Raw genomic sequence first — 26,308 nt, 5'->3', positions numbered from 1 at the left:
CCAGAGGGGCACCCCTTGGGGGTCTTCTTCCCAGGACGGGTTGGAAGGACTGTCTCTTCTGACACCTGGTGCTGTCACTCCTGGGAGAAACTGGGCATCTGTGGCCTAAGAAACCTTTCCTGTCAGACCCTGCAGAGTGAAGTGAGAGTCGCTCCCACCAGGGGACGGGGTGCAATGCAGGGGGACCCCTGAACCCCATCTATCACAGCAGCATCTCCCGGGGACGGGGATGGGGAACCTGCAGCACAGGGCTGGGGGGACAAAGGCCATGGCTCAGGGCCCACACTAACGCCTGTCTCCATTCTTCTTCCCCCCCACCCCGTGTCCCGCAGCTGCACCATCGGAAGGGCCGGAAGAGAGCGCCGGCGAGGCATCAGTGGTCCCGGAGACCCCTCCGGGGCCATCGCTCCAGGCAAGCCCCTTGGCCGAGGACCAACCGGCCCCACAGCGGGCTAGACGGCGGACCCCGCACCACCACCCGCCGACGGCGACGGACCCCCAGCTGCTGGCCATCCACCATCGGCAGCTGGAGGTGGCGGAGCGGCACCTGCGGGTGGAGCAACGCCGCGTCGAACTGCAGGAGCGGCCGCTGGCCTGGCGCCAAGAGGCATGGGGGGCCTACATGGACACTTTAAACCGCCTGGTGGATGACCTGGCCCCCCCCCCCCCCCCCATGCTGTGCCGGCCGCCGCAGCGCCCACCCTGCCTGCTCCACCAGCCGCACCACCAGCTGCTCTGCACGTCGCCGTCCCCTCCGCCGTCGCCCCGCCACCCACCGCCGAGGGCCGGAGCGCCGAGGGACCCCTGGAGCCAGCTGAGACTCGCTGGGCATATCTTCCGGTCCGCCCCGCCCCCAGCCAGCCCCGGACAGGGCTGCGGCCGCAGCAGGGCTCCCGGCCGCCCACGCCCAGTGCCGGACTTTAGGGGCGAGGAGCCTGGGACGTGGCCCCCCCTTGTATATAGTTGTGACATTAATTTGTGCCCCCCGTTTGCCCCCCCCCATGTAAATAGTTCTCCCCTTTATCATCCCTGGTTTTCTTTTTATTAGTGAACAAACTTTTTTATTACTATTGTTTTATTTGTACACATTACTTTTGTTCCACACGTTGTCTATAGTTTGTTCTTGTTTTATTTACAGTTAAAAAAAAAAGTTCTAAAAGAAAAAGCAGTTTAAGTTCAGCCACAAGTGCGTGCTGTCATTTGTCCAGGAAAAGTGGGAGGGGGGTGTGGTTGGGTGCTCCATGGTCTGGGCGTTGGGGCAGGGAGTGTTGTGGAGGAAGGGGTGGATAGTGGGGGGGCCTGGCAGAGTTCACCCTGTGGCCTCATCATCAAAGTGGGCCCGCAGGGCCTCCCGGGCCCGGGTCCCTTCAGGGTCCACCTGCTGACTGGGGGCAGCGGGTGGCTGCACGTCAGCCCTGCTGGCCTCCACAGCCCAGCCCTGGAAAAAGGCCTCTCCCTTGCTCTCCACCAAATTGTGCAGGGCGCAGCAGGCACCCACAATCAGGGGGATGTTGTTGGGGCCCGCATCCAGGCGGGTCAGGAGACATCTCCAGCGTCCTTTCAGGCAGCCAAATGAGCGCTCCACCACCTGGCGCGCGTGGTTCAGGCGCTGGTTGAAGCGCTCCTGGCTAGCAGAGAGATGGCCCGTGTACGGGTGCATGAGCCAGGGCTGGAGGGGGTATGCTGCATCTGCGATGACGCAGAGGGGCAGGGTGGTGTCCCCCACAGGGATCTCCCGCTGGGGGATGTAGGTCCCCGCCTCCAGCCCGTGGCACAGGCCCGAGTTCCGGAAAACCCGGGCGTCGTGGGTGCTGCCAGGCCAGCCCACATACATGTCCCAGAAACGGCCCCGGCTGTCCACCAAGGCCTGGAGGACCACAGAATGGTAGCCCTTGCGATTGATGTAGCGTCCTCCACTGTGATGCAGGGCGCGGATGGGGATGTGAGTCCCATCCAGAGCCCCGAAGCAATTGGGGAAGCCCAGGGTGGCAAAGGCCGCGATGGTGGCATCTGGGTCCCCCAGCCTCACGAGCCTGTGCAGGAGCATGGCATGCACATCCTGCAGGGAAAGCACATGGGACAGCACCAATGAGGGGTGAGCAGGGTGTGCGTGGCGTGGCCCTGCCCTGCCCTCCCCTCCCCAGGCCCCCCTCCGCTGCCCTGCCCTCCCCCCGTGGGTTCTCTTACCTGCATGAGGACAGCCCCGACGGTGGCCTTGCCGACACCAAACTGCTGTCCCACGGATCGGTAGCTGTCTTGAGTGGCCAGCTTCCAGACAGCAATGCCGACCCGTTGCTCCACTGGGAGGGCATGTCGCATGGCAGTGTCCTGGTGCCTGAGTGCGGGGGTGAGCCACTGGCACAGCTCCATAAATGTCTGCCGTCTCATCCTGAAGTTCCTGAGCCAGCGGTTGTCGTCCCACTCCTCAAGCACCAGCCAGTGCTGGTGGGGTAGCTCCACAGCCGCCGGCGTGTGAGGCGGGGTGGGGGCGGGGTGCTGCAGGGTTGGGGGTTGAGCCCTGCTGCCCTGGGGGCAGCTCCTCCTCCGGTGTAGCAAGGAGGTGCTCAGCTGCCTCCCACATGGCATGGATCAGGGCGAGCCCTGCTCCTGCCGGGAGGGCTGGGTGGACCTCTGGCTGCTGCTGCTGCTGGGGGTCCATGCCTGCGTCACCCGGGGTCTGTGTGCCTATAGCTCCTTAGACCGCGTGCTGTGCGGGCTGAGTGTGTCTGGGAGGGGCCCTTTAAGGGAGTGGCTAGCTGTTGCCCCGGAAGCGCTAGTCCGCCCTGTAACCCTGTCTGCAGCTGTGCCTGGCATCCCTATTTCGATGTGTGCTACTTTGGCGTGCAGACGTTCCCTCGCTGCGCCTATTTCGATGTGGTGCTGCGCAATGTCGAAGTTGAACATCGACGTTGCCAGCCCTGGAGGACGTGTAGACGTTATTCATCGAAATAGCCTATTTCGATGTTGCTACATCGAAATAGGCTATTTCGATGTAGGCTTCACATGTAGATGTAGCCCTTGTCAGCTCTGGCCCTCCCTCTTACTGGGACCCCACTCTTTAAATACCCCTTTGAAACCACCCCCCACTGATGAATCTGATGAAGTGGGTCTTTGCCCACGAAAGCTTATGCTCCAAAATATCTGTTAGTCTATAAGTTGCCACAAGACTTTTTGTTGTTCTCAAATTTAATTGTTTTCCATAAAAATAACTTATCCACATCTGGAGATTCTGCAAGCCTGTTCTAGGTGATGGGTGACTGAGACTCTAGTAGGTTGTGTTCACTGGTTAAAGCAGGAGTTGGCTGCCAGAACCAGGAGGCAGAGCCAAAATTCAGGACTTGGAGCAAGGCAAGGCAGGAACAGGGCTGGGAACAAATATGCACTATGATAACTGGTGTTGGTTACTTTGAGGAGCCATTAAACTGCTGCTGAGCTTTGGAGCCAGTGTGGCAAATCTTGCAATGTAGTCAGTCAGAGAGCTTACTGTAGTCTGTTTGAAGAAGGAATTTGTTCAGTTTTTCAAAAATTTTCACATAAAAAAAACACAGGTCATCATAAATTATATTATTATAAAGACCTCAGTTTTCAACAAAGTGTGTGCCTGGACCTTAGTACAGAATAATGGCATAGCTTCTGTTGAAAGTGAAAACATTTACACTTAAAAATTGCATCTGGGTGAATGCATGGTGAGGATATGCAGAGTAAGCCTTACATTCTGCTTACCCTCACCAGGGATGCTTGGTGGTGTGAGGAACTGAGACACATCATTCATTTACAACTCCTCCCACTCCCCTACACTTTGGGAAATCTGACTTCCTCCAGTAGCATGCAATGACCTTTCCCTAACTACTAACGAAGCTGCCCTGCAGAAATGACTTCCTTTCCCAGGTACTAAGCAAGAAAGGAGTGACTGCATCATGCATTGGAGCTGTGAAAACAGAGGGCCTCACCAGGAATCTCTCTGGTATTTGGTTTGGGTGTTTGGTTACCAATTCACAAATATAGACTCTGCTGGCTTTAAGGGGCCAGCATGGGGAGTAGGAGTGATTAATGACAGAGGCTTTGTTTCTGCTGTTTTCTTTTCCTCTGAAAATTACACAAATTATATGCAAAAAAAATCTACATCTTTGCAGCTTTTAGATCACAAATTCAAATAAATGATACAAAAGTTAGAGTCACATCACACTTACAGTGTACATACTGTTGATCACTGTACTGTTTATTGTATCCTGTGATATACCTTTGGTGCAATGCAGGTGAGCTAATGTTATGGGAACCTTAACATTTCCATTTCCTGGTTCTTTGAAACACCCACCCACCCACCGACACACACACACACACACACCCACACACACAAAAAATGTAGATAATGGGATAGTTTAGTAAATTCCTACTTGGACTTAAAGTGGAAAACATGTTTATTAACATTCTTTCAAATCCCCGTTAAACAAGGCCATATAAAAATCTTTGCATTTTGATTATACATAGTTATGATGGCATTATATATAATTTAGTTTTTCATAATACACTGGTAAGCAGAGTTCTGTTAAATATTTATAACCACTCATTTTCAAATCAAATACTTGAAAAACAAGTTGTCTATGTACATAATTTAGCAGACTAATGCAGCATAGAATGCTCCCTATTTAGAGGTGTATGATGTGAGGATCAACAGAACAGTTACTACAATACAGTATTATATGCAACTTGGCTTGCTTTGCTGTTTGGTCACTCCCAGCCCCTGCATTATTTTCACAGGCAGTTAGTCTAGCCGCTATCAGCAAATGGGGTCAATTAATAAGATGTTCATCATGAATTGTTTTGTGTGAGCTATTTGAGTCCTAACTGACTCTGAAACTTCCTTCACAACTTTAAACAGCTCTTGCTAGCTCAACAGGATTACCCAGAAAAGTAACAGAATCACTGCTGTCTAGATTAAAGCATTCGTTTCCCTGCTTTGTGGTGTGCTTGCTAAATGAATATGAAAAGTGTTCTACTTTTTTCTGTCAGTAATAGTGGCAATTTGGGAAAGCCCCACAGACAGAGAAACCATATGGACTTTTGATGGGGTTGTAGGGGTAGCTCTTACCATAGGTTTAATAAATATTGCTATCAATATAAGCCAGTCTTACCTACAAGCTGTAATCAGGAAAAATATACTTTCTTGGCTATATCCCATTTCAACAAGATACTGACATGTACAGTGGAGTCTCTGGTTTATTGTGACATCACTACTGATGGAGACTCTCAGCATTATTCATTAGTACTCTGAAAATCAGTTCAACTGTTCATTTTGAAAAGATAAATATGTGAATGAATAACGAAACCAAAAAAGTCTGTTTCTAATACGATTAAACCATAGAACACTACATGAAGAGCTGCATCTATTGATGTAACTAAAGAGGCTACAAATAGAATGCATTCCCTATGTGTATGTAAAGTATAGCTTTCTGAACAGTTTTGTTCTTACAGGACTGATCACTAACAGTCTTGAAGCTCAAACGGTATTTGCCACTGGGTACTCCCTTTCATCATTGGGCTGCAGCTGAACCACTACACTTTCTTCATTCAGTCCATCCTCTGCATCACTACTATCGATACCTTCATTGTCGTCTTCCTCATATTCTGAAGACTCAGTCATGTTTTGATGGGAATGAGATTCTGACAAAGCCCCAAATGACTGAGTGCTAACTGAAGCTAGTGGTCTAAGCAAAGGGGTGTTTTCGGAGACTTCATTCTCTTCTTGACTGCTGTCCGTTTCAGAGTCGGAATCCCCTTGAGAAGGAACCACTTTCTGCTTACACACAGGACATGTTTTTTTGGTTTTAGTCAGCCATGGGTCCACACACTTGCAGTGATATGCTGTCAGGAAGCAAAACAGGTATGAGTAAACATGACAGTCTGCAGTTACTCTTGCTATAATTCTGTGTACCGCTTTGTTACAAATAATGCTGATTTCATAAGATCTTGAGATTGGGCGTCAACTCTAAATAATACCTGACTGGGTAAAATGGGCCAATTAACTTCATAGGCTGCATCTAGGAGACAGCCAGGGACTTAAACCAGTTAATTGATAAGGCCAGCTGGTTAGGGCAGGGTGAGCTTTTATAAAGGTAGGGAGATGCTCTGCAGTAACTCCTCAGAGAGGAGGGAAGAGAAGGAAAGATAAGGTGGTGGTGGTGGCAGCAGGAGGAGGAGGGTGGAAGGCTGTCTAGGGAAAAGTAGGTCCTGGGATCCTGCCTTGGACTATAGTCTCTGGCAAGAACCACAGAAGGGGTGAAGTGGCCACAGGGAGTAGAGGAAGCTCCAGTGGAGATGCAGAGGTGGGCTAGGAGATAGGGAATCAAAGTGGGAAAGAGCCCAGAGAAACAGCAAGAAATGTGTAGCTTGAGCAGATTGTGGTTGCTCATCAGAAGGTACCATGGCCTGGAACCCAGAATAATGTGTATGTCCAAGGTCCTTTACAAGCCACTGAGAAAGCAGCACAGACTGAATAGTGGATGTAAAGATTGCTTGAGAGAGTTTGTCCAGTGGGACTTCCATATTGTGAAAGGGAAAGACTATAAGGATCCATCTGGAGGCATCAAGAGTCCACACAGAGACCACATTATGAGCAAGCAGAAGGGACATCTGACTGCTTGACAGCTAAACCCTAAAGGAGCCACAAGGTGGTGCCATTTATGGCAAGTGAACCTCTTCAGAGACTGGGTTCACAGAAAGTTACTTACTGTGAACCAGTTGGGATATGCGCTATGTCTACCTTTGGACAACACCTTGAAACAGAAGGGCCCTGACCCTAACAAAAATCTGTGATAAATTGTAAATAATAAAAAACATTTATTGGATTTTGAGGGCAGGAAGAGGATCTGTTTCCCTCACATAGCAATCATTAGACCCCTGCTGAAGAAATTCATGATGCTGGAAATCTTTTTCCTGAGAAGGTTGTTGCAAAGCAATTTTCACTGGCATTAGTTGGAGTTGTCCAGTGTCCTTGCTCTCTCAATCTGGCATGAGGACTAAATTTGGCACAACTGCACTAAGCTCAATGGCCTTATCTAAACTGAGAATAAACATTATGTTTGAAATGTCTTAATTAAAATGAACAACACAACCTATCACCAAGTGTGGACAAGAATACTTGTGTTAGCTGGCCAGGAACCCAAGGATTAACCATGACCAACTAAAATATTTTTAAATGTGTATTTCTTTCTATAGCGTATGTAAAGTTATCTTTAACACAGAATAATTTGCGTACTTTCCAACATGATTAGTGAGTGTGGATAGCCAAGGAGTACCTTTGCAATCCTTTCTATTAAATAGATACACTTAGGCTGTGTCTACACATGCCACGTCTTCCAGAAGCAGCATGGTAATGAGCTGTCTGGAAGATGCTAATAAGGCGCAGATGTAAATTTACTGTGCCTGATTAGCATATGGGCACATGATTCAGAGTCCAGAAGAAGCTCTTCCAGACTCCAAAATTAATGTGCAGACACGTGGCCTGTGGGGATCTTCCAGAAAGACACCCTCCTTCCGGAAGCTCCTTCTTCCTCAAAATTTTGGGGAAGAAGGGGCTTCTGGAAGAAGGGTTTCCTTCTGGAAGATCCCTGCAGGCAGCACGTCTGCACGTGTATTTTGGAGTCTGGAAGAACTTCTCCTGGACTCTGAATCACGTACACATATGGTAATGAGGTGTGGGAAATTTACATCCACGCCTCATTAGCTTCTTCCAGACTGCTCATTACCATGCTGCTTCCAGAAGACGTGGCACATGTAGACACAGCCATAGTGTGATCTTCATGGCACCAGTGTCAATGTCATATCTTCTCTTGGGAATTTTCCTGAAGGAGTCGTCACTGGTTGGGTGAGTAGCTGTGTTTTCATTTTATCCTTATCTGGCTGCTATTTAGAAGCCAAAATTGTCTGTTTTTATCCCATTTTGTTTGTAGACTTTGAGCCATATTAGAGAGGCTATGTTTTATAAATCAATCAGTACATTTATTTCTTATTTTGGACACAAACATTTTCTTTAAATAACTTTTTTTAATTTAAATATTAAAAACCAAAACGCAGCTGCTTACCATGAGAGCAAGGAAGGATTCTGAGTTTGTCACCATCCTCATATTCATCCAGACAAATGGCACATACATCATACTCATCTCCTACAGCAGAAAATTATGAATCAACACTACATTAAAAGATGTATAACAAAATTATTGGTCTTCAAACACATATAGATAGGTTCTTCTGGTTACTTTCTTTTAATGTCAAAAGGGCTTTGTTATCTTTTCTCATCCATAGCAATTTCTTTGAGGCTGTATTGCTCTTTTATTATATTTCTTCTTATTTTGAACTGTAGGTTCATCTGTTCTGCCTTCAAGTGCAGATTAATGAAAAGGTATTTCATCAGGTTTGCATGAAATCCCTTTTCTATAATACTCCAAAATATGCATTTAAAATAGAAATCTACATTATAATATAGATGCATGAACTGTCAGTGGAGTATATTCATTAAAACACAGGAGATAAAAGCAAGCAGAGGAATATTTATCTTAATATGCCCCATTTTAATTTGACCAAGACAAACTAGAATTCCACTTTTTTTAAAGAGGCAGGAGGACTGGCGGACATCAGAATAATGAACAAGGAGCAAATACTTATCTAGTCATAAGAAAAAAATGCACAAGTACACTACTGAACAATATAAACAACACTAATAAGATTTATGCTACTAGCACGCTGCACAGTAATATATACAATTATCAATAAACATTTTCCTTTTTGCCATATATTTTTAGTAAGAATTTGACATACGGCATAAAGGGTCCTGCTTAGGTGCACAGAATAATTACTGCCCACCTTTTTTTAGGATGTTAAGTAATATGAACAAAGAACCGAACCTTCTCATTAACAATAGGTCAACTTTAATTATGTCTACTGTTTCACCTGATTATCATCAAGAAGCTTTTACACATTTCCCATTTTACAATACTGAAATACTACAGACTTAATAATCTCAGAGAGGTATTTGTCATGTTATGAAAATAAATGAGTCCAGAAACATACAGTGTTCTTTACAAACATATAATAAGGAGCGTTCTTTCCCTAGAACTTTCAAGGTAAGATAAATTCAGGGAAATAGATAATATCACATGTCAACAGCATCTATGAAAGGTGCTTGAAATGCTTTGCAAACACTTATAACACCTGCATGAGATAACCTAACACCCCTTCTATAGAGGCAGACGATGATATACAGGTGGGTTAGGGCTTGAATAACATCCATGAATAAATGCAGAAGTAGGAATGAAACTCCATACTCTGATTCAGCCTCCTGATCTAACCATGCTGCGCTTCATTTGTCTGTGTTTCTGATAAAATAAATCTACAGCTCTTCAGTATTTAAAGGCATTGCTCACACAACTAAAGCTGTAAATATATTACTATTAAGTGCTAATACTTCAGAAATATGCTGTACCCTTGTGGGGCCCTTCACAGGATCCTACTTACGTGTACTCCTGTCCTTCTTGTAAGACCTGTTCTTGCATCCCAAATGCTTGTGCAACTCACATGCTTGTAATGAGCCTAGGAATGCAGTATCAGCCACAACACTTTACCAAAAATAGATTATATTTTATTCATCTAAAATGTTATGCTAAGATGGACAGTAGATTACATTGATGTAACGTGTTTGGTATCTGCTATTTGTATTTTCCAGCTACAGGGGAAAAAGCAAAAAGTATAAAAAACGAGTCTTTCTACATTCTGCTCTGCATGTATGATGAGACGCCAAAGCACACAAATTGTATTAAAATGGGGCGACACTGCTTGCAGTTGGATGAGCTGAATTTTGCTATGTGAGGGATTCATACTTGTGGTGTAAACCACTCAATATCCATCTAACATATTGACTCTGCTGTAGTGAGTTCCCCTGTTATATTTCATAGCTGGTGGTAGGAAAACCTATCTATTGCTTTACTTCTGCATTACAGCACATACTACCAAATAAAACAAACCAACACCAGCAAAAACACTTTGCAAAACCGGGGAAACTGGAAAAACTAGTTTGTTAAAGATCAGCGGAGTAACAGTCACTGCCTTGGGGAAGGAAAGTGTGAGGAGACAGAAATTACTAAAATGTGTGGAATACGTAATAGACTAGCAGACAGAATGTGTGATGCAAATGTCTGCAGTGTGTTTCGGCATCTTCACTAGTAATTCAGTGAGAAATCTATTAAATACATCAAAATGTATTTTTGATTTCATTTCAAATTCTGGCAGCAGGCAGGGCAATGGCTACAGGTACACATGCTACTGCTACTGCTACATGATACTTACAGGGTACTTCATATTTTCAAAGCACTGCATCAGCATTAACTATTTAATTCCTGTAACAGTTCAATGAAGTAGGTAAGGTGTTATCATTCCCACTTTTTAGATCGGCAGAAGGAAGAAAGCAGTCTCAGGAGCTTATCATTCTCCCTTGGCTATACAGTGAGTCAGCAAAAAAGCAGGAATTAGAGCTCAGGACTTTTGTTCACAGCCCTGTGTTCAGGCAAGCAGAACACCAATGTTACAGTGAAATTCTTTGTTGCTTCATCTGCTTCCAAGGAGTAAGTCTTAGACACTTCAATGGTGTTACAAGAAAATTCTGGAACATGCTGCTCTTGGAGAATTCATGTCACTCCTCTTAGGGAGCTGGGCGGGGAGGGAATACCTTCCCAACTCTAAACATGGTAATAAGTTAGATCTTCAGCACATGGGTAAGATCAACCAGCCAGGCAGCTGGGAAAGAATTTACTGTAGTAGCTCAGAGCCCTCCTCATCAAGTGTACAATCTCTGGTCACTGGAGATATTTGCTAGTAGCTGTCACATATGGGCCATGTGCCATAGTAGGCAATCCCATCATGCCATCCTCTCTTAAATTTATCAAGCTCAGTCTTGAAACTAGATAGATATTTTGCTCCAATACTCCCTTTGAAAGGTTGTTCCAGAACTTCTCTTCTCTCATGGTTCAAAACCTTCATCTAATTTCAAGATTTACTTAGTTACAACATATTTAGCGATCCCCTCTAATTACAAAATTGTCAAAGTTTAACACAGATGGTATCTGTGATTTTAACAGATAGTGACAGGTAGTAGAGACAATGCATTAAAATACTGACTGGTTTCCTCTTCTTAGAAAGATGCCCCTGAGAATCATGAAATTCTGAAAAATAGTTACACATTGTTCTTAAATATACTGATTTTTCTGGTGTCTTTGTTCGAATAATGAATGGAGTCCTTAATGTAGTACAGTACCCAGTCAGAAAGATGTCCAGTTCTCAACCATCATACCCACCTTTACACTGGATAAACAAAATAAAGCTTTATCAGTGAGGATTGTATAAGAACTGCAAAATTTAGTGGCCAAGCAATATCTGATAGTTTTTTTTTTCCTGTCAGTAAACACTTTTCAAATGCCCTTTAAAGTCACACCAACCCTATTCCTCCACTGCCTTGGCTCAGCTCTATCATCCCCTTCCTCAACTCCCACTCTTGCACAGAAATCAATTTGCCAAGACTGGCAGACTTTAAGATGTTTCATGTCCCTTATGAGATCTGCACAGTACTGTGCAGCTGAGCATATGGGCTAATAAAGAACAGTAATTAGATCAGTGATAATCCCATTTGAGGAATAAATCAATTTATAAACTTCTAGTAGATAGCAGACCTGTACTTATTACTATGTAATCATGCAAATGACACATGTCACTAATCACTCCCTCCTCTGAAGTCCTTCATTCTGGAAGATTATATCTAATTGTCATAAAGCACAATGAAGTGGAGCATTTCTTTTGGCAAAACTATAATGTACAGGGTGTTTTGATTTGTTCTTAGAGTTCAGCATATGAACATATGGTATCCACTCCCATCACCTACACTGAGGTGAAAATAGTTACTTAGGCTCACAAACTCCATGGTATTTAGGTACCTGATTCTTATTGGGTTAGGCACCTAATTACTTTTGAGGACCTCGGTCTTAGCCTAAAATTATCCATACTCTTACAATGTAGTATATACCACATTTTTTAATGGAAAGACTCTCTCCAAATTTTCAAATCTAAGCACTAGTTAATCCTTAAATCCATATTTATAGATGCTTATATAAAAGTCCTGACTTTCAAAAGTGATGAGCAAGTCACATCTCTGAAAAATCTTAGCACTGTCGTCTACAGATGGACGTAGGTCCTAACATTAGGCAACCACACTCAAAAATTTTGTCCTTATTGCTTTCTTTAACTTCCCCCCATAATTCATGTGGTTTGTTCCATCAAGGACAAGTCACATCTTTCTTTTTCCAATGTTCTGCTCTTCACAACATTAAAATATTTTGTTTTCTACATGATCATTTGAATAGTTGTGCAAGATTTGAAAGCTATTTGGTTTGCCTTAAGTTCCATGTTAGTGTAAACTCTATCTCCTTGCTAGTTTTTCTGAGCTATAGTATAGTTCAGTTCACATATTTTCTGTTCTTAGTGTTCAAATTTCATGATGGTCTAACAGCGCAGTAGATGCAGTTGAATTTGTCCAGTATTTGATAGCTAGTGTTTGGTACAAATTAAACAGCAAAAGACACTAAGTCCCTCTAATTCTGTGTGGGAAAATACATCTCTCTCATGCTGGAAATGAAAGAAGTCTCTACAAATAAGAACTAGCTCTACAAACTCAAACAGATGTGTGGTTCTATTTCACAGCTATTCTTACAGAGACTGTGCTTTTTTCTCCAAGCTGATCCATTGTTATGAGCATTTATAAACCCTTCCTCCACATACAAAAAAAAATTGCCCTGTAGTCAAAAATTAGTTCAGGATTTCTGGATTAAAGAACGAGGTCCTTACTTCACATAATTCTAGGATTTTTTAAAAAATCTCTCCCTTTTCCCCACATCCTCTGATATAATTTTGATACAGAGCTATCTAAAAGGTTTTACATTCAACTCTAGTATGACCTGGGAAGCTTTAAACCAGTAGGGGGAAAAAAGAAAAATAAAAAGAGACTAGATTCTTCTTTGGTCTAACTCCATTGACTTCTTTGGCATTACATGAGAGAAGGGAGGGCAGAGCCTGAATGAGGCCTAGGCAGCAGTGGAAAGCTACTGATCACTAGGATTACTTTCAAACCTGAAAAATATGTTAGCAGCTAACATCAGGAGGCTCTGATAGCTGACAGTACATTCGATTCCTTTGTTACGAATCTCAGTAAAATAGCTCACTAAGGCCCATTTGAGACTTCTCCTTGCCTGCTAAATATTCAACACTGATAATTTCTCATTCTGAGTCACATCATACAGAGTGCAGAAAATACCCTGAGTAAAACACAGGCTTGGTTCCAGTTGCTTCAGGTATGGCTACTCATCATTACTGAATGATCAGATTTTCTGTGTAGAATATCAGGTCTAAAAGAGTGCTAATGTTAAAAATAAAGCTTCCCCAATGGCTCACTTGCAGGTTTGATCTCATCTAGTAATATTGATCGCAAAGGAAGGAAGGGAGCTATATAAAGAGGTCCATATGTTTCTATGGCAAACGTATTTTAAATGATCTACTGATTTGATTGCCATAAAGATATACAAGAATTTAGTCTCCTCAGAGCATTGTCTAGTACATTTATATAGATATGATAAAGTTAATTAGTGTATGTCACAAGCTTCTGCATATCTTTATGCTACGTCAAAGTCACTAACAAACCATTAAGGCTAGTCTACACAGGCAGCTTTTGTCAATGAAGGTTGCCAAGCATCCGCATGGTTAAAGCATTCTGCTGAGAGTCTGTTATCCCCATTCCAGATCAGGTATAATGCCTCTGTTGACAGTGTTTTGACAACAGGGTGCCCATGTAGGTGTGTTTTACTCTATCGATAATGCTCTGGAACCCCAGTTTTATTGAATCTTGAGTATTACTGTCCCAGTCTCTCTTATCTTCTCCCTAAACAATTTAATGGTTCCTACTATGTTCTGATTTTCCCTTTCTTTCCTGAAAAAAGGTTTTATTCAGAAAGGCTTCAAAGCAGCGCCTCAAAATTGAAGCACTCCGTCTCTGTGCACTTTCCAAATTTCAAATTTGCAGAGAAAAACTGCAATTATGCATGTAAATTAGATAGTCACCATTTGTAAGTGGGGGAAAAAAAAAGATAACCACGTGTCTCTAAAAAAAGAAGAGTGTCTCATTCTGGTGTCACCTCAAGCAGCTGCCATCCACTTGAACAAGTAAAATCAACCAAAATTTACATACAGATATGGGCAGTGGCTGAACTGCTTTGGGGAGGCAGGCCCACTGGCCCTGCCCCCACAAAAAGAAAAAGCCCCAAGGGGGTCCTGTAGACTGGAGGCACCTTAGCCTGCCCAGTCCAGCCATATCAGGCCAACCTGCTGCTGCTCCCAACACCAAACCAAGCTTCTCCCCTGGACCCAGATCATGGTTGAACCAGCAGCCACACTGGGCTGGCCTGAGGCCCTCCCTGAGCACTGGGCCCAAATGGCAACCTCCCTGAGTGCCACCTACTCCTGTCCTGAAGGCTTCACCCCTCCTGTGGAGTCACCGGCCCCAGCAGCAGGCTACTGGCTCTCCACATGGCTCCTCACCCCCCTGCCTCCAAGAGGAGTGACATGGGAACCAGCAAAGTCCTTCAGGGGTGGAGGAGAAGGTGAGGCTCTCTGGAAAGGAGGGGCACAGTGACCCATTTGTCTGACTATGGGTCAGCAGCAGCATCAGCATCAGGGAAGAGAGTGCCTTCCCTGGCCTATTACAGCTGGAGCCCATGCATATAGATCATCGTCAGACACCTCTCCCTAATTAGACTGGTCATGATACTACCCTGCACTGACAAGAACGCCTTCTAGGAAGACAATCCCTTCGTTAAAATGCTTAAAATCTAAATTAAAACAATTAAATGAAAGGACAGGGGAGGGAGAACAATGCAAACCCAGAACAGATGGTTAGAAACAGATACTCTGGCTACAGGAGTGATGTGCACACTTGGCATGAGACATCCCTCATTCTCGCTCACTAAACACATACAATAAATAATTATCAGGAAATCCCATGGACTGACTTTCTTTAAGAAACACTAGACTGTGCTTTCAAAAGAACAATGCAAACTGCCCCTATTGTGCTTAATATTTCTTGTTTTCATTAGGAATCCGTAACGGAGCAAAACTAACATTAGTTTTGTTGGCTCTAATTTGCTCCTTTAGAGCCAACTCTAACCCCCAAAAATCAACCCTGTGAAGTGGAAAGCTCTTTAAATTTTTTTATGAGACCAACTTTGCATATGACACTGCACAAACTCTTAAACATCTGCTTTGCAGGTAGCACCTGCATTGTTGTTAATAATTCAGGAACATTATCAAGGACAGTTGAGAACTACGTACGGCTTTGTCTCTGAATCTAAACAAATCCCTAAAGCAATACTTTTGCACACACAAATACTTGCATATTAACATGAACCATAAAGTAGCAATTAATTTTTATGAAATTCTGTTCAATTGTTTCTTTTTGTACCTTGTTTTTATTGCTTGTACAAATGAACAAAATGACAAAATTATAGATGTGTAAAAGTCCAAAAGGAAACAAGTATGCCACAGATACTCTGTTTCTTGGGAAGCAGACTAAACATGCAGGACTTTTGAGATATCTGTTCAGAAAATTAGAATGCATCAAACTAACGATTCACCTAGCCCAGTATCCTGTCTTCCAACAGAGGCTGATGCCATATGCTTCAAAAAGAGTGACCAGAGGAGGGCAATTTGTTGAGAGATGGATCCCATCATCTAGTCCCAGCTTCTAGAAGTCAGAAGTTTAGGGACACCTAAAGCATAAGATCCCTGATCACCTTGGCTCATAGCCATTATGAACAAATCCGTCTTTTTGAACCCATTTATATTTTTGGCCCTTGCAGCATCCCTTGATGATAAATTCCACAGATTGACTGGACACTATGGCTACGTCTACACGTGCACCCTACATGGAAGTAGCTTATTTCGATGTTGCGACATCGAAATAGGCGCAGCGAGGGAACGTCTACACGCCAAAGTAGCACACATCGAAATAAGGGAGCCAGGCACAGCTGCAGACAGGGTCACGGGGCGGACTCAACAGCAAGTCGCTCCCTTAAAGGGCCCCTCCCAGACACACTTTCATTAAACAGTGCAAGATACACAGAGCCAACAACTAGTTGCAGACCCTGTATATGCAGCACGGACCCCCAGCTGCAGCAGCAGCAGCCAGAAGCCCTGGGCTAAGGGCTGCTGCACACGGTGACCACAGAGCCCCGCAAGGGCTGGAGAGAGAGTATCTCTCAACCCCCCAGCTGATGGCCGCCATGGAGGACCCCGCTATTTCGATGTTGCGGGACGCGGATCATCTACACGTCCCTACTTCGATGTTGAACGTCGAAGTAGGGCGCTATTCCCATCCCCTCATGGGGTTAGCGACTTCGACGTCTCGCCGCCTAACGTCGATTTCAACTTCGAAATAGCGCCCAACACGTGTAGCCGCGACGGGCGCTATTTCGAAGTTACTGCGGCTACTTCGAAGTAGCGTGCACGTGTAGACGCAGCTTATGTGAAGAAGTCCTTCCTTATGCTCATTTATTGCATTGGTAACCATTGTTTCTGTGTTACATAAAGGGATACACAGCACTTCCTTATTCACTTTTACCATACCATTCATGATTTTCCACAGCACTTATAAATATTCTGAACTGCATCAGTCCTAGTACAGATCTGTGAGAGACCCAGATACTCACCTCTTGCCATTGTAAAAACTGGCCACTTATTGCTAGCTTTTGCTTCCTTTAACCATTGATTATTGATCCTGATCCATTAGAGGACCTTCCTCTTCCCATAGCTGCCTACATTACATAAGAGTCTTTTGGTCAGGGACCTTGTCAAAGACTTGTTCTATTGCACCAAATAAAATAAATTATTAGCTCAGTGTGTGTTTTGTCATTTTGACTACTGTTCTGGTGATTTACTCTATATAAAGAGAGTAATTTGGAATGAAATTGTTAACTGTTCACATCCCTTGGCTTTCTGGCATCACTGGAATGAACGGAGGGAACGCCACATGCCCTGCAGATAAGAGGGCAGATTATACTCACAACATAGTTCAGCTTATGTAGAGCCTCCAAAATGGTGGGCAACTTGCACTCCACAAATATATCTAGTTTCCTGACACCTGACTGAACAAGCCAACATATTTTCTTGTAGTCATTGATAATGCGCTGAGAGTAAATAGGATAGGCGCCAATGCAGTGTGAAGAAGCTGACAGACAAAAATTGGGACAAAAGAAATAACCCTACGTTTAGCATTGGCTTTAAGTTTAGGCAATTCTGTGCAAAAAATCTGCATATTTTATTTGTAAATAAGTAAATATGAAGGCTCCAGCATGGCAGTGGGGAGAATAGACCACTGGCTGCGAGCAGGCGGGAGATCACCCTGAAGCTCTGACATAGTGCAAGAGCTGGGCTAGCACTGGAAACACCCCCTCTATGTGCATCAAGACAGAGTCTCACAAGCACACCCAGCTCTGGTCCCCAGTCCAAAAGGTGGAGCAAGCAGGCTCAGCCAGCAGTATCCAAGTGTGGGGGCAGAGGGTTCTGTGTAGGGAAACTTACTGGGAGACTCTTGGCATAGGGAGAATGGGACTCTGCAATGGGGCTCATACAAAGCAGGCTGGGGATCAGCAGTGTGTGTGTGTCTGGACGAGGGAGACTCTCGGTGGAGAGGTGAAGGTGCTGACGGAGTGGGGCTTGGTGAAGAGGAGCTAGTATGGGCTCAGGGGGAGTGGAGATGGGGGAAGAGGTGGCTCACCACTGTGAACCAGCTTGGGAGGGTGGTGTTTGTCAGGGTGGCAGTTCAAGTGGCTTGCCACAGCAGAGGATGGTCTGGGTACAGGCACAGGGGGTTTAGATACAGGGGGCTGAGGTTTAATGGAGGGGTCTGGATGCAGGGCTGAGGCTCAGCTGGAAGTCCTGGGGCAAGAAGGTGAAGACTGGCAGCAGGGGGTTAGATACGGGGTGCAGGGGGGATTCTGGGTGTGCAGGTGGGGGAGCAGCTCCCTGTGTATTTATCCCTTACACCATGGCTTAGAGTGATGGGGCAGGAAATGAAAAAAGCAGGTGAGGTGGGGCACTTACTGTATCTGGGGTTGGGTCTGACCAGCTCTGGCCATTCTTTGCAGCTGGGACTAGCAACTGAGCATGGTGCAAAGTCAGAGCCACTGGCTGGGGTGTCCCCAGCTGTACCCCCTCAGCAGAGAATTGCCTTTCTGGTGGCTGCTCCAGGTACCTGATGCCATGTGTCCACGCTGCTGGGTAGGGATGCAAGACCACTCTTTTGGCTACCCTGTCCTCCCCCAATCATCATTTTCTGCAGGAAAGTAAAGAAATCTATGGAGATACGAATCCTGCCTGAGTGCAGTGGCACAGACTTCCCCCAGGAGTAGGAGGTGTATAAAATTCCTTAATTAACTCCTAAAGAACAATAGTACATGTGGGGCTTCCTCCTTCTTCCATGACAGCAAATGTCGAAACTATAATTCATTTGGAGCCGGAGCAGGCCTGAGATGCCTATGTCGTTAGAATGTGCTTTCATTTCAAACTCTGCCCAGTTCACATAGTCTCAGAATGGTTTTCAAAGCTATACAAAAATTCCATTGGCTATTAGTATTTATTTTAAGGCCAATGGAGTTGGATTATTTAGACAATAAAGATCCACTTGCCTTTTTTAAATTTATGTACAGGAAGCTTCTTAAGTTGATCTTTTCGAAGCCGATTCCTTCTTGCTCTGTGTCTATCTTGCACAAATTTTGTGATCTGAAAAGAAGCAAACATAAATTAGATGATGGAACCACTATGTCAGGACAGTAAAACAACAATGAAATAGCTAGTTTTGTTTTGTGAGCAACCATTCCAAGTTAGCCAAAGATGAACTGTCCAGAGGACTGGGGTAACATACAGCCATATTTGTCCCATCTAGACCGAAGAACAAAGACATACATATACACAAACAGGAAAGGAGCATAATTTTACACTAGTAAGATCTCTAGGTGATCATGATACTAAAAGCAGAATGTGTATAACATTTATACAGGAAAATAAGTTAATAAGAAATAACGGAAAACTCTTTGTTGCATCCTGTATAACCCCACTAAGGCAACATCCTGGCTCATATCTATCGGGCTGAACATGGTGTGTCTACAGAAACATATGGCTTATTACACTGGTTTTTACCTACAGTGGTTCTACACCAGTGTAACTCCGTAGATAGATTATTCTCTGTCTACTAGGAATTCATTCATAGCACCTAGCTTCAGTTTTTGTTCTTCTAACTTCAGGGTCTTCTGTCTTATTCTCTTTGATCTCAAAGAATAAATCCTTCTTATTTTAGTTTCAGTCCCACAGATATGTCTATTCTGTTACTTTGTCCTGACTTTGTATGATGAGAATTTTTTCATGGTCAAATTTAGAAAAGAAATGATGAGACAGTGTGAATTACAATTGTGCTTAAAGACAAACTGAATTAGCCAACTTGGCAAATGCAGAGCTCTCTATTTTGATAACTGTAACAGTTACACAACCAAAGCAAAAGAGATTGTACCACCGCTGCCTTATGGTACTATGAACACTGTTGAATATTAGTATTGTAAACAATGTTAATTTTCATTGTCCTCTGATAATCAATCATGAGTCATTTTCACTTTCTGACCACTGTGATTCTAATAATCTACATTTGCATCTTGTAGGTATGCAAGACTCTGACAAAATACACAATGGCTCTGTCTACACTACAAAAGTAACTTCAAAGCTGAGCGTCTACACACACCCTACTTCGAAGTAAGGCACTACTTCATTCCTGGGAATGGAGTAAGGACTTTGAATTGGGCTCCCTTCAAAGTTAGTTCCTAGTGTAGATGCACCCAATGTGTTATAAATATGCTATTTGATGACAGTTTATCTGAAATATTGATAGACGTTTAATTCTTTACTAAGGAAAACAAACTTGTTTATCCTCCCTGCTACCACTCTTCGCATTTATACTATATGTAGATTTTTCCGTCTTGTTTGAGCTTCCAAGGACTTCTTCTGAAGGTGTGAACTGCCATTAACCACCTGGGATTCAGATTTTAGATATGGACCTGACATACTCCTTATTTATTTCCTACTTAAAGCCCAAGCTTCATGGAAGAAATTGGTGAACCAAATCCAACAAATCTTTTGGGAGAACAAGCCTGGATTCTGGTTAGGGTTCAGTACAGTGGCTGAAGTGGAGTTCTGAGTAACCTCTGAGCCCTGACAACAGAGAAAAGGAACAGCACACGGGTCTGAGGGCAGACATAGATCTGCTTGTTAGCGGTGTAGAACAAGTTTTTAGCTGAGATGTAAAAATCCAGTGTGGTATTTTACTTGCAATGTAGAGAGTAGGCTTACTGAATATTGAATGGTGAATGGAATGTTTGCTGCTCTTACTAATGTTGCTTAGGAACTTTAGTCCTTGTAGAGTTCATGCAAATAGTTACAGAGTTAGTTGGCTCTTAACAAAGAGAAGTTACTCACCGTAGTAACGGTGGTTCTTCGAGATGTGTCCCCGTGGGTGCTCCACCATAGGTGACGGCTTGGCCGGCGCCGCAGATCGGATCTTCCAAGCAGTTTCTGCCGGACCGCGCATGCGCCGGTACGCGCCGCTCCCTGGCGCGCTCCTGGCCATGTGCGCGATCCGGTCCCCGCCAGTTCCTCGACCAACCGCCTCGGTTGCCCCTGCAAAACACTAACAGAGATCCGAAGCGGGGAGGATGGGCGGGAAGTGGAGCACCCACGGGGACACATCTCGAAGAACCACCGTTACTACGGTGAGTAACTTCTCTTTCTTCTTCGAGTGTCCCCGTGGGTGCTCCACCATAGGTGACTACCCAGCAGTAACCCAGATAGGTGGTGGGTAATCGGATTATGTGCAGCTGGTCCCCGAGAGGACCGCTGCAGAGAGACGGGTATCCTCTTGGAATACCCTGTGAAGGGCGTAATGTTTGGCGAACGTGTCGTAGGATGACCAGGTCGCCGCTCTGCAAATGTCTTTCAATGCAACGCCCTTGAAAAAGGCTGTTGATGCTGCCACCGCCCTGGTGGAATGAGCCCTGGGAGTGGCCGACAAAGGAGTCTTTCTGAGTTCGTAGCACATTTTTATGCAGGATACAATGTGCTTTGAGATTCTCTGCGATGAGAGACCTTCTCCTTTAGATTTGGGAGCGAGGGAGACCAGGAGTCTATCCGATTTTCGGAAGGACTTGGTCCTGTCTACGTAGAAGGCTAGCGCCCTCCTCACATCCAGGAGGTGTAGGCGCGCCTCTTCGCTGGAGTTATGAGGCTTTGGATAGAACGAGGGTAGAACAATAGGTTCATTGATGTGAAACTCGGAAGAAACTTTGGGAACAAAGGCTGGATGCAGCCGTATGGTTACCGCCTCCTTGGAAAAGACAGTGCAGGGTGGCGTTGCCATGACTGCCGCAAGCTCGCTCACCCGACGGGCTGACGTAATTGCAAGAAGAAAGGTCGTCTTTACTGTAAGAAGGCGAAGGGGAACCGTGGCCAAGGGCTCGAACGGTGGTCCCATGAGTGTGGTAAGCACCAGGTCCAAGCTCCACGAAGGTGGAATCGGTTTCCGAGGGGGGTATAGGTTTACCAACCCTTTGAGGAACCTGGTAACCATAGGGTGGGCGAACACCGTGTGCCCTCCCTCCTCATGTCTGAACGCCGAGATGGCGGCCAGGTGGACCTTTAACGAGGATAGCGAGAGTCCTGCTCTCTTGAGGTCCAGTAAATACTCTAGAATTGTAGGTATAGGCACCGAAAGGGGGGCCAGCTGCTTGGTAGAACACCAAGCCATGAAGCGAGTCCATTTTTGCTTGTAGGTTTTCCTAGTGGAAGTCCTCCTGCTACTTTCTAGGACTTGCTGTACTTCCACTGTGCATGTGCTCTCTAGGGAGCTGAGCCATGGATTAGCCACGCTTGCAGTCGCAGGCTTTGGGGGTGCGGATGCACTATGGACCCCTGGGCTTGCGTGAGCAGGTCCGGCGCCACCGGAAGAGGCATCGGTGGGCGGTCCGACAGGCGCAGGAGTAGGGGGAACCATGGTTGGCGATCCCATGTTGGGACTATCAGGATCATCCGAGCCTTGTCTCTCCTGGCTTTTTGCAGAACCTTGTGGATCAGCACTGCGGGGGGAAACGCGTAAAGCAGGGGGCCTCCCCACGGGATCGCGAACGCGTCCCCCAGGGACCCCCGGCCCAGCCCTGCTCTGGAGGAGAATCGTGGGCACTGTTTGTTGTGCTGAGTGGCAAACAGATCTATTTGGGGAAACCCCCATGCGTGGAAAATAGGCCGTAGTAGATCGGGACGGATCTGCCACTCGTGGGTGAGCGCAAAACGTCTGCTCAACTGGTCTGCCTTCACGTTGTGCGTGCCCGGCAAGTAGGAGGCTCTCAGGATTATATCGTGGGCGATGCACCAGTTCCATAGGCGGATTGCTTCCGCGCATAAGGTATGGGATCGAGCTCCTCCTTGCCTGTTTATGTAAAACATGGTGGAGGTATTGTCTGTACTGATCCCGACGACTTTGCCTTGTATACGGTCTCGAAAGTGTTTGCAGGCGTTGAACACTGCTCTGAGCTCTAAAACATTGATATGCAGAGACTGTTCCGTGGGTGACCACAGTCCTTGAGCCACCTCTTCGCCCATGTGCGCTCCCCACCCTATGAGGGAGGCATCCGTAGTGAGGAAAACCGATATTTGCGGCTGATGGAAGGGTACCCCTGTTAGCAAGTTCCCGGGGTTTACCCACCATTGCAGGGATTCGCGCACCCCAGGTGGGGGCGACACCACCCTGTGAACGGTGTGTACTGCCGGCTTGTATACACTTGCCAGCCAATGTTGCATGCCGCGCATGTGCAACCTGGCGTTCTGTACCACAAACGTAGCCGCTGCCATGTGGCCCAGCAGCTGCAAGCACGTCAAGACCGGCACCGTAGGGCTGAAGGTGATGACCTGCACGAGGGAACCGATGGCTCGAAAGCGAGCCTCTGGAAGGTATACTCTCGCCGAGACTGAGTTTATGCGAGCCCCTATGAACTCTATGTCCTGTGAGGGGTCTATCTTTGATTTTGCCATATTGATAACCAGGCCAAGTGCGGAGAACGTGTTTGCTGTGACGCGTATCATGCGGAGAACCTCCCTTTTCGAGGTCCCTTTGAGCAGGCAGTCGTCCAGATACGGGAAAATAAACACCCCCTGTCTGTGCAGGTAGGCTGACACCACTGCCAAGGTCTTGGTGAAGACTCTGGGGGCCGAGGAAAGGCCAAACGGCAGGACCTTGTATTGGAAGTGTTCGTTGCCCACCATGAACCGGAGAAAACGTCGGTGAGCCGGATGAATGGTTATGTGGAAGTACGCGTCTTGTAGATCGAGGGCTGCGAACCAGTCTCCATCGTCCAGTGCTGTAAGGATGGAGGCAATAGTGATCATCCGAAAACGTTGCTTGCGCAGATACCTGTTGAGGCCACGAAGGTCTAAGATGGGCCTCCAGCCTCCTGTTTTTTTCTCCGTCAGGAAATACCGAGAGTAGAACCCTTTCCCTTGCAGTTGCTCCGGCACCTTTTCCACCGCCCCTATGAACTCTAGGTGGGCCACCTCCTGCCTGAGCCTGGCTACATGGGAGGCCTCCTGGGGGTGGGGCTTGGGCGGGGGTCGCGGCGGCGGGAGCGACTGGAAGGGGATGGCGTACCCCGTGGCTATGATCTCCAGCACCCATTTGTCTGTGGTGATCCTTTGCCACTGGTCGTAGAATGGTCGGAGGCGATGGTGAAAAAGTCGTTTCGGATGATCTTGTGCAATGGTGGTGATGGCGCAGCCCTGGATTTGTATGTCAAACTTGTGGCCTTTGGCCCCGCCCCGAGGACGTACGGCCCTGTTGTGAGCGTCGCCTGGGGGTTCTGTACTGCTGGTGCTGCTGATGCCGCCCTTGCTCGTAACCCCTGTGATACTGGGGGCGCTGTTGCTGGTATTGGTACCGCCTTTGCTGTGGGTAGTACCTTTTCTTTGAGTATGGAGGGGTGTAAATCCCCAGGGTCCTGAGTGTGGCTCTTGAGTCTTTACTGGAATGAAGGACCGAGTCAGTTGATTCAGCAAACAGCTTCTGCAAGTCGAAGGGAAGGTCGATTATCTTCGCCTGCAGATCTCTCGGTATGCCCGAGGTCTGGAGCCAGGACTCCCGTCGCATCACCACTGCAGTTGCTGTGGAACGTGCTGCCGTGTCCGCAACGTCCAAAGCAATCTGAACTTCCATCCTCGCAGCCGCGTAGCCCTCTTGCACTATGGCCTTGAGGACCGGCTTTTTGTCCTCTGGAAGCGAGTCCATGAGGGAAGTTAATCTGGCATAGTTGTCGAAATTATGGTTCGCCAAGTGCGCTGCATAATTTGCCATTCGCAAGGTTAAAGTGGAGGAGGAGTAGACCTTTCTGCCGAACAGCTCTAGCTTCTTGGCATCTCTGTCCATTCCCCCTGTTTTAAATTGAGATGTTTTTAATCTTTGCTGCGAGGACTCCACCACCAAGGAGTTTGGCTGGGGGTGGCTAAACAAGAACTCCATGCCCTTCGCCGGCACGAAGTATTTCTTATCCGCTCTCTTTTGGACAGGCGGAATAGTTGCCGGGGTCTGCCATATGGTAGTGGCGGACTCCAAGATCGCTTCATCAAGCGGGATTGCTACTCTGGAGGAGGCCGGGGAGCTCAAATTTTTAAGGAGCTTATGATGTTTCTCTTGCACTTGTGCTGTCTGGATGCCTTGCGTGAAAGCTACCCTCTTAAACAGCTCCTGAAACTGTTTGAGATCGTCCTTGGGATGGACGTCCCCTAAAGCCGTGGCCTCATCCGGGGAGGAAAACGAGGAACCGCTGGGGTACATTTCTTTGGACCCTTCCGGTTCTTGATGGTGATGGTGCGCCCTCTCGCTGGAGGTTTGCGAGGGAAAATCTCGTGGGTCCACGGCCAGCCCCCCCTGGGATGCTTGAGTCTCCGTCCCCGATCGCGATTGCCCTCGGGGGTACGAGGTAATATGTGGGGATCTCCCCCTGGTAGATTGCCGATGGTGTCCATGCCCCGCGTGGAAGGGACGACCATGGTAGTATAGGCACTGTTCCTGGGAAGGTGACCTTGACCATTCCCTTTGCACGTACCCTGTGTGTCTGGGAGAGGGGGATTGTCGAGACACTGGAGAGAGCGATTTTGCATAATAGTCCAGCGATTCAAATCCCAGGAAGGGCGAGGGGGGTGCCAGCCATGGGGAGGCTGATTGCAGGAAAGGAGAAGGGGGCTCCGGGTAGGCTAGGGGGGGCCCCTGCCTTCTGGTTGGAGTCTGCAACATGAGCGGAGGGCTGTGAGAGAAGAGCTCCACAGCCCTGTCTGGAGAGGGGCTGCAATGCCTCCTCTTGTGTGCAGCCTTCCCCCTCCCTTGAGGAGGTAACTCCGCCCCCTGATGGGCGGGGGATCCCGGCCCCGTCGGCACCGTGCTAGGCACGCTCGAGGGCGGTGCCACACGTGCGGAGTCCTTGTGCGCCTGCAGGCTACGTGCCTGCGCGCCCTGCACCGCCGGTTCCCCGGGGATCGGTGCCGCTGTCTGCGGTGCCGCTGGTACCGGCGCTTGCTTAGCCGCCGCCCTGCCTGCGGTGCGGGGCGGCTGGCTGATGATCGGAGGCTGAGCCGCTTCCACGTGGCTCTCCGTGCCGCCGCCGATCAGCTGTTGCTGCGGCTGGGGGCTGCTCGCTCCTCCCGTCCCGCTCACTGTTACTGCCGGCAGGGATCGGGTTGGAGAAACTTTCCTCCGTTTTTGCGCAGATGGAGTGAGGGAGGCAGCTTTCCTTCTAAGGGCCCCGGAGGGTCCCTCCTGCTGCGGCCGCTCCGGCACGTCTGGCTGGAGGGCCTTGTCAAGAAGCAGCAGTTTAATTCTCATCTCCCTGTCTCTCCGTGCTCTGGTCGTTAACTTTGCACAGAAGGCGCATTTTTGTGCCACATGGGACTCCCCCAGGCACCTTATGCATAGACTGTGCCCATCGGACACTGGCATCGCCTCTCGGCAGGACTCACATTTTTTAAAGCCTGAGGCGGACATTGTTGGTGAGTCTTTGAGTTTGCTTGTGGGTACTTAGCACTTCTTTGTGCTGTTTCCCCGTCCGATGGCCTGCCTCCGCAGGAGGGCTGATGGCCCTAGCTCCCGGCC

At 46.9% G+C, this 26,308-nt stretch overlaps 1 protein-coding gene across 1 annotated transcript in view; it reads right to left on the bottom strand.

The window, feature by feature from the left end:
- Positions 1 to 4,077: 4,077 nt before the first annotated feature.
- RNF13 (ring finger protein 13) overlaps positions 4,078 to 26,308 on the bottom strand; it is a 102,655-nt gene continuing 80,424 nt past the window's right edge. Inside the window, exons 8-10 of the mRNA XM_075004101.1 lie at positions 18,768 to 18,861; positions 8,082 to 8,162; positions 4,078 to 5,862 (exon numbers count right to left, since the gene is read on the bottom strand). Of these exons, the coding sequence (XP_074860202.1) occupies positions 5,498 to 5,862; positions 8,082 to 8,162; positions 18,768 to 18,861 (540 nt within the window). The 3' untranslated portion in view covers positions 4,078 to 5,497. The remainder of the gene's footprint in view (positions 5,863 to 8,081; positions 8,163 to 18,767; positions 18,862 to 26,308) is intronic.

Source organism: Carettochelys insculpta, chromosome 10, assembly GCF_033958435.1.
Source record: "Carettochelys insculpta isolate YL-2023 chromosome 10, ASM3395843v1, whole genome shotgun sequence".
Taxonomy (NCBI): Eukaryota; Metazoa; Chordata; order Testudines; family Carettochelyidae; genus Carettochelys; species Carettochelys insculpta.
The sequence above is the reverse complement of the archived record's forward strand: the minus strand, read 5'-3'. Positions and strand labels throughout refer to the sequence as shown.